Source organism: Typopeltis vanoorti, chromosome 20, assembly GCF_054136105.1.
Source record: "Typopeltis vanoorti isolate ZY-2024b chromosome 20, IOZ_Tvanoo_1.0, whole genome shotgun sequence".
In the NCBI taxonomy this organism is placed as follows: domain Eukaryota; kingdom Metazoa; phylum Arthropoda; class Arachnida; order Uropygi; family Thelyphonidae; genus Typopeltis; species Typopeltis vanoorti.
This window is the reverse complement of record NC_143568.1, coordinates 63,286,870-63,299,346: the sequence shown is the minus strand read 5'-3', so window position 1 is coordinate 63,299,346 and position 12,477 is coordinate 63,286,870. Positions and strand designations below refer to the sequence as shown.

Below are 12,477 nucleotides of genomic sequence, written 5' to 3'. Positions count from 1 at the left end.
TCGGATCTAACATTGAAATTGCGATGTAAACTTTTATTACTGTAATTATATTATAGCAGGTTGTTGCATCCATATTGTAACTAATGTCGTATGAAAACGAATAAATCGACACTGTATTTACTCGAATATAACTCGCACTTTTATCCCCAAAATTAAAGCTAAAAAATCATGGTGCGAGATACATGCAGGGATTTTTAGAAACTAAAGTTTTCAGAAAAAAAACTGAAAATGGGGATGACTTACCAAGAATCTCCTCTTCGTTATAGCTGCTTCCGGCCTTGAGAGCAGTTTCCTTGTGTGCATTGTCAAAGTCATCTATCTAAATAGTGTCACCTTCTTTCCCATTATTCCAAGTAAATATTACAAGTAATTTACAAGATTTTAGATACGTAATGAACACCATTCATGAAGGTCTGAGAAGTGAAAGCGAAACGTGAAATAGACAGCAATGGTAGGCCAATAGAATAGAATAGAATAGAACAGCTAAGAAGATGTGGATATGATTGGTGAGGTATTAACAAAAGATCGCGTTACCAAAACACACCGTCAAGCTGACATTTTTGAGCTGAAAAACACTAATTTTCTTCAACCAAATTCCATAATATCTGAAACTGTCATAACAACATTCACTCTATATGTCTTAGTTTTAACACGTTTACGAATTTTATTGCAGCTTTGTGTTTGAGTTAGTGAGTGCACTCACACACATCTAACTAAAAATAATAGATTTTAGTTAGGTACTGTGTTTGCCGGTGCAACATATGGTTTTGCTTGAGTCTAAACAGCATAGTTTATGCTGTTGAGTGCCGTTTTTATACCAGTTGTCTCTAATCGCACTAAAGAATATATTACACATTTTGAGAAATATATTACACAGACAGCAAATGTCTCTGTTCATTATTCAGTGGTACAATAAAACTACTTGATTTTCTTGCATCTGCAGTATAGTGGCAGTTAGGAAGGCGTGTTGTTTACTGCTGGGAGCGAGTTATCGTCCTGACGTGAAAGTGGTTAAACTTTATTTTCGTGTGCAATGTATATGCAAAACATTTTAATCTCTTTTTTCATAAAGTAAAATCAGGGTACAAGGGTGTGAGTCATATGCGAGGGTGAGTTATATTCAAGTAAATACGGTATTTCTGTTTTATTATAAAAAGCAACCATGTTTTTTTTTAATCTTTTCTCAAGGCGTCGGAGGTTGCAAGAAATTGCTTTGGGGCTGCCAGTTTGACACCCCTCCTTTTACGGTACACTTTCATCCATTTCTCCATTTTTTATATAGACTCCAGAATATGTTACTGCCTATCTAATATTTATTTTCTGCTTTCTTACCAAAGTCTTCCCATGACTTTTGTTTAGCTAGTTTTATTAGCTAAACAAACTCCTTGCTTTCTTACTTTTTTTCTCAGTATTCTCCAAGCTTACCTTCCACAAATTTTCTTAGTTGTTTCTCAGGTATACTTGCATAAATCTTACCAGGAACACTCAGAGGGGAAGTTTCTCTGTAATTTAAATCTCCATATTTAAGTACAAGTTGACTGTAACATGCTGACATACTTGCCAAGAACTTTCAATATGCTTACTTTTTTATTCTGTCTCTTTAACTTTCTGAGTCCCCCATGATCTTATTTTTCTATCCTTGCAGACAACTTCACTGCCTCTCTGGCTTAATAAATCAGTGTTTTCTTCAGGGTTTGTCAATGTATCTCCAAGGTTTTCTTCTTGTTTTCTAACACTTTCATTTTTTCTCGAATATTAAGAAAAAATGATAGTGCTTTTGAGTCTGCAGTTCATCTCCAAAAGGTATTCAGTTCTAATTTGTTTTAAAACTTTCTTACGCACTCTTCTTTTCAGTAAGGAATTCAATTTTTTTTTTTGCTAAAATTGAATAGTGATCACATCCAATTTCAAATCCTCTGTATACTCTTGTGTCTTGAACTAGTGGGAATACATTGCTTTTAACAATAACATAATCAGTGAGACTTTTCTTATTTCTTGCATCTTCTCACCATATGAAGTTGTGCACATGTTGAAACGTGTTAGTAATAACACATGTTCTGAACAGAAATCCATCAGGTACTTACCATTATTATTATTATTAGCTTTGTTCTTTTCTCCAAAATTTCTCAAAACATTTCTATATGTCTTGTAATTATTTCCTATTCTGCTGTTTAGATCTCCAACAAGGAACAACTTTTCCTTGGCAGCTGTCTTCTCTAGTGCCTTGGAAAATTCCTCTACTTTTTACTTAATAGAACCTTCTGTGCAACCATAAACAAAACTAAGTGTCTTATTGTGCAGTTCTCCATTGTGATATTTGCCCACATCACTGTACTTGCTATTTCCTGCAATTCAAGAAGATTATCTTCATATTTAGTGCCAAATACTATAGCTACACCTTTTCCCTGAATGCTCTGTATCTGTTATGTAGAAAGTTCTTGCCTGTTCTTGTCTTCTCTGTTTCAGTAACACCTATTATGTTGATCTGGTACTTATCCAGTTCTGTTAGTTCATTTCTTTTCCACTGATGGTGCCAATTTTGAGCTCTGCTCATGCTAACCTGCAATACATCCTGGGATTTGTCCCATTAGCTGACGTTTTGCTGTTTAACCAGGCAATGCTCCATTGACTTGAAATTCTATCATGTTATACCATCATTTTGCATTATGTTTTAATCCCATAAGAATACAGTTTGGTCAGCTGAATCCCAAATTGCCAGCTTGTCCTTGTTTGTTCAGTATTCAGGTAAATACCTAACAGGGATACACCATGAGAAGGTGAGGTCTGGACATAAGGTTGAAGTCCTGGTCATTTCTCTGCATTCTTTAAAAAGCTATGTGGAAGTCTTTACCTAGTTATCCAGCTTTGACCATACTCCTTAAGTGCAGCTATACCTTTGTGAAATCCAACATTACACTCCAAAGAATGCCTAATTTTGAATCCTCTGCTTTTTGACCTCTTCCTTAAGATTTCTTTGCCCCATTCAGTAATGTTTATGTGCTGTGTTTACTCTCTCCAGATTCTGAAAACCACATTTGATTACAAATTGTATTGATATGTAAATACAACTCTGCTTTATTAATTTTTTTTTAATTTACTATTTAAACAGAACATGTTATTTATTATTTTAATATGTTTATTAATGCTTATTATTTGAGTACATCTGTAATCTTTGGCTTGGCACAGTATGACCTTTGCTGTCCTTGCACCAATAAACTCCTAATCAACCAACTAACCAGCTCTGACTTCTTCATTTTCCTATCTATGAAGCTTCTACTATCCAAATAGTGGAGTCATTTTCTTCCTGTATAACCTTAATGACTCAACTAGCTCCCCATTTTCAAATACTACTGACTAAGCTGGGCACGTTGCAGAAGCTTTTGCTGTAAGCAATGACCTAAACTCAAATTTCACATCTACCTACCTGAATTCCTGATAACTCTCTCCACCCTTTCAATACCCTGGATTTTTTTTTTAACCAGTTCTTCCAGACATACCAGAGATTACCTCTCCTCTCAATAGTTAATATCATAATCTTGTGCAAGTTTATTCTCTACAGAATGTCTTCCCTCTAGTCACTCCATCTTCATTGGCACTACAAAGGTACCAAATGGAACTACCTCCAGAACTTCTTTTCTTTTCTGGTATGACTGTTGCTTCCACTCTTTCGACCCAAATACTTGCTCTGAATAAATCACTGAAATTATTCTCAGTGGCATGAAGACCTTCATTCCTCATTTTATCCAAAATTCTTGTCCACTTTCCAAGCCCTGGTTCAGTTCAACAAATGTACCAAAGCAATTCAAGGGAAGAAAACTCAGCTTATGACAGGTGGCTTCCAACTTTAAATCTTAGCTTCATACTCAGCCTTTGTTGAAGTATATAATAAATGCAAGACAACCATCAGCAAATCGAATTTCATAAAAGCCATTAGTGAAAAACTTGCCTCCTATCCAAAGAGAAACCATACCTTCCTGTTTAGAAGAAAAACCAGATTTCTGTTGCTGTAGCATTAGAATTTAATTTAAAAAAAAATTACATTTTCATCCTTTTTTTGTTTTGTTTCATTTTATTTAGAAGTATTAACATAAAGTAAAATATATGTATCAGCTGAAACTGAAACCTAGTATAATTAAAGCATACACATAATTCTTCATTTTATTTAGCCTCTTTTCATCCACTACTGGATATAGACCTCCTTAACTTTCCAGTTCTATCAGTCTTTAGCCATTTTCCCTTATCTCAGGTCAAACCTTTGTAGATCATCCCTCAGTCTTGTCCTTTGGCTTTTGTTTCTCTTTCCTTCTCTTGGTGGTAACATCAGTCCTATCTCAGTATTTCCCACTGAAGAGACCTCAATAAAGGTTGAAACTAGTCTGGGTAGTGGCCCTTCCCTTAATGCATAACATTAGATGTATCTGCAAGGAGATGTGTTTTGCATTATGGGAGATACTGAGATAGGAGTGATGTTAGCTTGCTCCACCTTTGCAAGGAGTTGCCCGGTGTTGTACCCCTTTACCCCAGTCCTGAAGATACTTTCAGGCGCAAACTTTGTTTGCTCACACTTGGATAAAGGATTAAGCTAAATTTATAGTCTGAGTGAAAAATAAACTTTCAACATCTTTCTCTAAATCCAGAGTAATTTAATAAAAACGTGGCACACCGTTTGGCAACTCCTATAGGTAGAGATGACCTTGCTAATGCATCTACCTGGTATCTCCACTTGGGCCTGGCTCCCACTGAAGAGACCCCAATAAAGGTCGAAACTAGTCTGGGTAGTGGCCCTTCCCTTAATGCATAACATTATACATATCCGCAAGGAGATGTGTTTTGCATTATGGAGATAGGAGTGATGTTAGCATGCTTCACCTTTGCAAAGAGTTGCCTGGTGTTGTACCAACTTACCCCAGTCCTGAAGATACTTTCAGGCACAAACTTTGTTTTCTCACACTTGGATAAAGGATTAAACTAAATTTATTATAGTCTAACCAAGTGAAAAATAAACTTTCAACATTTAACTAATTGTCTGAGGAAAGTCTTCCACAATTTCAATAGGATTTTCTGCTAATTTTAGTTATGTTTGATCAGAAACTGTCATCAGTTTTGTTTTAGTTATATTAATTTGCAAACTTTTATTTTTGTGTGTTTTCTCTATCTAGCATTTTCTGAACTTTATTTTGTTTTATTTTTTCCTAGATGGTTTATAGTTGGTATTTACTAAAATAAAGAGCCAAAGGCTTCATTTTAGCGATGCAAAATTATATAAATTAGGTGGATATTAAATTCAACATCATTTCAAAGCCGAATACAGAAACTATAAAAGTTTCATGCGAAAATTGACCAGAGAGCTTGCTGGAATACACCACCACCATACTACAAGTTGCCCTTGCCGAACCTAATAGGAAAACCACAAATGCTAAAAGGGCCCGTATATTGCATTTTATAGGTCCATTTTGATAGGTTTCACTAGTGTGACAGCTGTTTCAAACTCATTGATTTTCGTCAGAGACTAGGCAGAAACTTAAGAGAACAAAAATTCTCAGTACCAGGGAACTTGAAGCATTGGAGAGGTGTATTTTCCATAAGTGAACTCTCGGTCGGTGCATAAAGAATTTACTAAAATAAAGACCCAAAGGCTTCATTTCGGCGATGCAAAATTATATAAATTAAGTGGATATTAAATCCAACATCATTTCAAACCCGAATACAGAAACTATAAAAGTTTAGTGCTTACGGAAAATACACCTCTCCAACGCTTAGAGTTCCCTAGTACTGAGTTTTTGCTCTGTTAGGTTTCTGCCTAGTCTCTGACTAAACCAATGAGTTTGAAACAGCTGTCAGACTAGCGAAATCTATCAAAATGGACCAATAGAAGGCAATATACGTGCGCTTTTAGCGGTCATGCTTTTCCTATTAGGTTTTGGCTAGCACAACTCATAGTATGGCGGCAGTGTATTCCCACAAGCTCTGTGGTCAGTTTTCGCATGAAACTTTTATAGTTGGTATTTTTTTTTCTAAATAGTTGTTAGTTGGCACCTGAAACTTTGCATGGAACTATCACTTATGCACTGTATTACTAACTGAGCAAAATTTAGGATGAGGTTTCTATATAGTAACATTGAAGGTTATTCCCTTGTCAATACTACAACAGTCTGGGATGATGGAGGACACAGATCGACTTGATATTGTGCTTGCTACTAAAGGAGCGCACGTGGACGTGTACTGTTTTTTTTTTACAAAATCTTGGTAAGTGTTCCTTCTCATTTGTACAGTTTCAACACCATGACCCATACACTTAAGTAGTAGTAACACGTTGAAACTAGGGAGGTCCAGTGTGGACACCCTGTATAATACCTGTTGTAATTTTATAGAACATCACATAATCCTGATAAAAACTCTCTCTTTTCTTAAGTAATAAGGAAACTGCTCACATAATCAACACTAGGATTACTTAGTATACTGTTTCACTTTGACTGGACCTTTGATTTGAAATCATTTTCATTCTATTCCTGTTTTCTGCAATTAGTCCAGTATTTTGAATTCCTCCTTCATTGTTAAAATTCTCATCTTTTTCTTTTTTTATTTTAGGGTACATCACAGTCAATGCCTTGGTTGGCAGAACTTGTGGAGTCTAATGAAGGTTCCTTCAGAATGTTACCAGTTCAGTGCCTTTGTGAATTTCTCTTAAATGAAAGCCCAGTGGGTTCTTGTTCATTTGATAGTCTTGCAGAAGATGACAGTAAAGGAGAAAAAACAAAAAATAAGGTAACACTTTTAGATATTACTATTCATATATAAAAACTTTAATTATATTTACTATAAAAATTATATAAATTACATTAGAATTATGTTTGTATAAATCTAAATTTTGAACTGATCATATAACATTTTCTTATTTTTTAGAATATCAAAATGCTTTAGTAGTACATTTGATTATAGTTTTATTACTTTTTGTTTTATGTGGTTCCCACCAACGAAAGTTTATTAGTAAGCCTATAGTATACTTGTACCATGGCTGGGCTAAGGATTTTTTTATTTTTTTTTACATAGTCCAGAAACCCTGTTCTAGAGACCAAACATCGAACTTTTTCTCAATTCACTTAATGCCTCTAATAAGCAGAGTGGTGGTCTCACACTGGGCAGTGAAATTCATCTCTCAACTCAAGATAGTCAAAACATCCATGTCCACAGTAGGATTCAAACACATGACCTGTTGGTTGGAAAGCAGGTATGCTAACCACTCGACCAACCAGGCTGGCATACTTAGTGACTTTTTGTTTAGCATCTTCACCTTACACCTTTTCTAACTGATCTTAATTGTGTTTAATTACTTCCTTAAATTATACTTGCCAAGAAATTATTGTTTAATCTTTTGTCTAAATGTAAGCAAACAAAGTTTGTATGTGAGGTATGTTTATAATTAGTCTACTTGTATATAGGGGCTGATGACATCATATCAATTGGTTTAGTATCCCATAATGTAAAGCATATTTCCTTTTAGATGTGCATAATACTATGCATTATAGAAGGGTAGACCTTCACTGAGGTCTCATCAGTGGAAGGTTCAAAATTGCTGTATTTTCTGAAGGTTTTGACCGATAGTAGAAGTACTTTTGATTTTTAAAATGTAACTATTTCCTTCTGTTTTATACTTTCACATAGACCCACATTGTAGTACGATGCAGGCTTTCAAAACCAGATCTGATCAAATTATGCGGTTGATTCTTATTTGCATAGTGTCTTATGTATGGATATTGCATGTTTTCTTCTGGCTGTTTTGCTTGTATTGCAGGGTGAAAAACCCTTCCACCCCTGCATGAAATTGGCTAGCTCATCTTTAGATGAAAAGTTCTAATAATAGAATGCTTTTTTCATCCTAGATGGGATTCAAACTCAGGTCTTTCCAACCCAAGGGCATCATCAAAACTGGCTGAACTACAGAAGCTTCATAACTATTTATTTTTATTTAATTTTATAGATGGTTTTAAATTTTTCAGGAAATGACAATGTATACTAGAATATTAATTAAAAAACTTTAATCAATACCTTCCTATATTTCAGCAATGTTACATTGCCATCTTCAGGGATCATAAAACTATGATATGTGTCTGCGGGCACTAACACTGAGCAAATGAGGCTGAAGAAGGCAACTGAAGTTGGTCCTAGAGTCCTAAAGGGTGCCCCCAAGTGGACTAAATTGGGTTGTTTTTGACTGTTGGGATGATGTTCTTAGGATGCACACTCCTCAAATTTGGGGCAGTCTCATGCATCCAAATTTGTTGAGGTTTGGGAAGTTTTTTAGAGCTGAGGCTGATTCCAGGAATAATCTTTTATGTTTATATTGCTGCAGTGCAGTAAAATGCCTCTCTTCCAGCGTATTCTCTGCTTGGTATCTAGTGCACGTCCACAAGTCCTGAGTGGTGAAACTGGATGTAGTCTTTGTGTTCGGATATCCTGATATTAGCTGTCCTGCCTGTTTGGCCATAGTAGGACTGTTTACAACTGCAAGGGACCTGGTATACTCCAGGTAAGTCTAGGACAGTGATGGCGAACCTTTTTACCCAGGTGTGTAAAACATTTTATTTTTAAAATATTGATGTTGTTGATGTGCCACTTGCATACATGCATTATAAATTTAACTACATAATCATAGATGGTGACTTATACATATCATATTAGGCTATTTATTTAATAGGACATTGATATAAAATCTATGAATTCATATTATACAATTAATTTAATAAAGTGAAATTCCAAACTTACATTACATTTAATGACTTTTCTGTTGCTGAGTACTGGAAGAAAGTTGCTTTATAGAAGGGCTATAGTGTGTACATTTTAATGCTATACAGGCAGCGCTCATATCATTGCTCAATCTATTTCTCCCTTTCAATTTGATATTATTTAAGGCAGAAAATAGAGTTTCACAAGTGTATGTAGAAGTGAAAATTGCTAGAAGAGCTTTAGCTCTAACTACAAAATAAAATATAAATAGGCTAACTATAAAATATAATTCGTTCAATGAACCGAAACCTACCTTCGCCTTAACTGAGAGCGATCTTACACGATTTACCGCAGTTTTTTCATCAGAATACCAATATTTTTCAACATCCAAGGTGTGTCACCTGAAACTCTCAAGTGTGTCAGTGCTGACATGCGTGTCATAGGTTCGCCATCACTGGTCTAGGAGAAGTGGCTGGTCTTTGGTGGAGTGGATAAGGGATGCCAATTTTTTATATGGTTTGTAACAGGTAGTCAGGTCATATTTTTTTAGGATTTTGTTAGCTTTTCAGACGTACCCTGGATATAAGGAATGGTGATAGATTTAGCATAATCTCTGTTATGAAGGGGGAGGGGGGGTTAACTGGTTTTAATATTGTCTGGATTTTTTTGGGGGATTGTAGCCATTGGCTAAGAAGGTGTTAAGGATATGGTTAACAACACCTTCTTAGCCAATAGAGGAGGAAGTGGGTCCTTAGGAGTGCAGAAAAAGGAAGCCAGCTTGAAATGTGGTTTGAAAGCAAGCACTGCAGAGATTATATCTCTTTAAAGTTCTGGCTTTTTTATTTATTTATTTTTTTTTTTTTTATTTTTTTATTTTTTTTTTTAGTTGCCCTGGATAGAGTGAATAATAATAGTAATAGCATTACTCTAATTTGTATGTTGATAAGAATGTGAGGAGATGGAAAGGACCAGCTAATTTGTTGATATTTTTGGCATTGCAACCATTGGAATAGGAAGGTCTGGTGAATAAAGGATAGTTCAGCTGTAAGGGAAACCTGAGTAGAACCAGAGGCTTCAGGCTCTGTTTGAAGGAGGTTTGATGCCATATGGTTGAAAGGGTAGGGGTTGATAGGAAAATTGATGTATCTGTATTATCTACCTTTGTGGGTGGGTTTTCTATAAACTGAATAAAAAATAACCTAACTGGTTTAACCTTCCTAAAAAGATTCAAAGATACTGGAATTATACCCACAGTCAAGTTTAAAAAAAAAAAAAAAAAATCACTCATAAGCTCTCCATATCTAGAGACTCACTAGCTTGTCGGTTACATTGTTCAACCAATTTTGAATAAATCTGGAATATAGTTATTTCTTACTGTGAAATGCTCCTGTAAGAATTTCAACCACCCAAGACAAAAGGTATGATGGGGAGGAGAAGGTGAATCATTGTCAGACACCTCTATTAAGCACATTGCCCAATCAGTTTTAACCATGTTTAAAATATAGCATTCATAACTTATTTTAATAGTATTACAATATTAAAGAAAACTAAATTATAAAATGGATGTTCATTAACTGACTTATATTTCACTTGATTTCAAATCAGCATCTTCAGAGCAAAACATCATGTTACAGTTTATGCACAACAATAAGTGAACATTCAAATTGTAACAAACCAAAGATTTAAAGTCCTAATATGATACCCTCTAATGTTGTAGAAAAGAAGTATTACAGTTGTGTAGGAGTTGATCTTAAGATAACTCTCAAATTTGTGACATATGAATGTCACAAAATCGTCTTTCTGGCATATAACAACTTCTCTGTAACACATTGGTTTCCTTCTGTCTAATCCTGTATGAAGGAATGTCCAAAACATTGTCTCTCAATCCTGACTTGCCATAATAATGGTAGCGAGTGTATGATATTTCTTATGGTCTCCAAGGTAGATTGTCATGGAGTCCCTATCTATCCATAGTAGGCTGAATCAAAGTCACAGTTCTCTGGAGATCCATTTATTCTAATGATGAACTCCATTCTCTAGCATATCGTAGACTGTATAAAGAACATTAGAAATGCACATTTGCTGCCATTATTATGGCAAGTCAGGGTTGGCAGACCATGCTTTGGACATCTCTGCACATGAAATTAGATGGAAGAATACCAATGTGCTATATAGAAGCCGTTACAAGTTAGAATGACTTATTTTTAGAGTTAGCAATGACTATAAAACAGTTTCATAACCTTAACAAGTATGACTGCATTAATCTGCCAAGAATTTGGAGACAATCATCTAAGATCATCTTCTATGCAACTGCAATACTTTTTTTATACAACATTAGAGGACACCAAATTAAGACATTAATCTTCTTCTGGTTACAATTTGAATGTTTTACTTACTTGTCGCATGTAAACTGTAACATGTTTTTGTGCTCTGATGATAAAATCCAGTGAAATATAAACCATTGTCTGTCAATGGTTTATATTTAATAAGCATTCTTTTAATATTTTAATAAATTTTATAATAAATTTAGTTTAATCCTTTATCCAAGTGTGTGCAAACAATGTTTGCGCCTGAAAGTATCTTCAGGACTGGGGTAAAGTGGTACAACACCGGGCAACTCCTTGCAAAGGTGGAGCAAGCTACCAACACTCCTATCTCAGTATCTCCCATAATGCAAAATGCATCTCCTTGCAGATATGTATAATGTTATGCATTAAGGGAAGGGCCACTACCCAGACTAGTTTCGACCTTTATTGAGGTCTCTTCAGTGGGAGCCAGGCCCAAGTGGAGATACCAGCAGAAGCATTAGCAAGGTCATCTCCTCCTATAGGAGCTGCCAAACGTTGTGCCACCTTTTTATTAAATTACTCTGGATTTAGAGAAAGATGTTGAAAGTTTATTTTTCACTTGGTCAGACTATAATAAATTTAGTTTAATCCTTTATCCAAGTGTGAGCAAACAAAGTTTACACCTGAAAGTATCTTCAGGACTGGGGTAAGGTGGTACAACATCGGGCAACTCGTTGCAAAGGTGGAGCATGCTAACATCACTCCTATCTCAGTATTTCCCACTGGAGAGACCTCACTAAAGGTTGAAACTAGTCTGTGTAGTGGCCCTTCCCTTAATGCATAACATTAGACGTATCTGCAAGGAGATGTGTTTTGCATTATGGGAGATACTGAGATAGGAGTGTTGTTAGCTTGCTCCACCTTTGCAAGGAGTTGCCCGGTGTTGTACCCCTTTACCCCCAGTCCTGAAGTTACTTTCAGGCGCAAACTTTGTTTGCACACACTTGGATAAAGGATTAAACTAAATTTATTATAGTCTGACCAAGTGAAAAATAAACTTTCAACATCTTTTATAATTTACTTTTGTTTGGTGTTGGAATACCATTAAAATTTATAGCATCCAGCACCCAAGCCTGTCAACTAGATTCAAATATATCAGGTTGGAATAAAAGAGACTGAGGAAGGGTTACTTTCTCTGCAGACCTCTCTGCATGCTACATTGCCTAACTGATTTTGAACAAATTTGTAATGCAGCAGTTTCTAACATTGCTTAAGAGCCTCTAAAAGATTTAGCCCAAGAATTGAACAGGTAGCTCTTCAGAAATCTCTAGAAGTCTCACTGCTCACCTGATTTCAGTTGAATATGAAATACAACTGCTTTTTCATTGCTTGCAGTTTTCTACAAAAAATTCAGTCCAATCAAATTATAGTAAAGGGGCAGGAGTTTCCCCTCATAAGTAAACAT

At 35.4% G+C, this 12,477-nt stretch overlaps 1 protein-coding gene across 4 annotated transcripts in view; it reads left to right on the top strand.

The window, feature by feature from the left end:
• IntS1 (integrator complex subunit 1) overlaps positions 1-12,477 on the top strand; it is a 664,867-nt gene that overhangs the window by 265,548 nt on the left and 386,842 nt on the right. For all 4 annotated transcript variants that reach the window (XM_090410538.1, XM_090410537.1, XM_090410536.1 and 1 more), the window contains exon 23: positions 6,589-6,765. In XM_090410538.1, the coding sequence (XP_090266664.1) occupies positions 6,589-6,765 (177 nt within the window). The remainder of the gene's footprint in view (positions 1-6,588; positions 6,766-12,477) is intronic.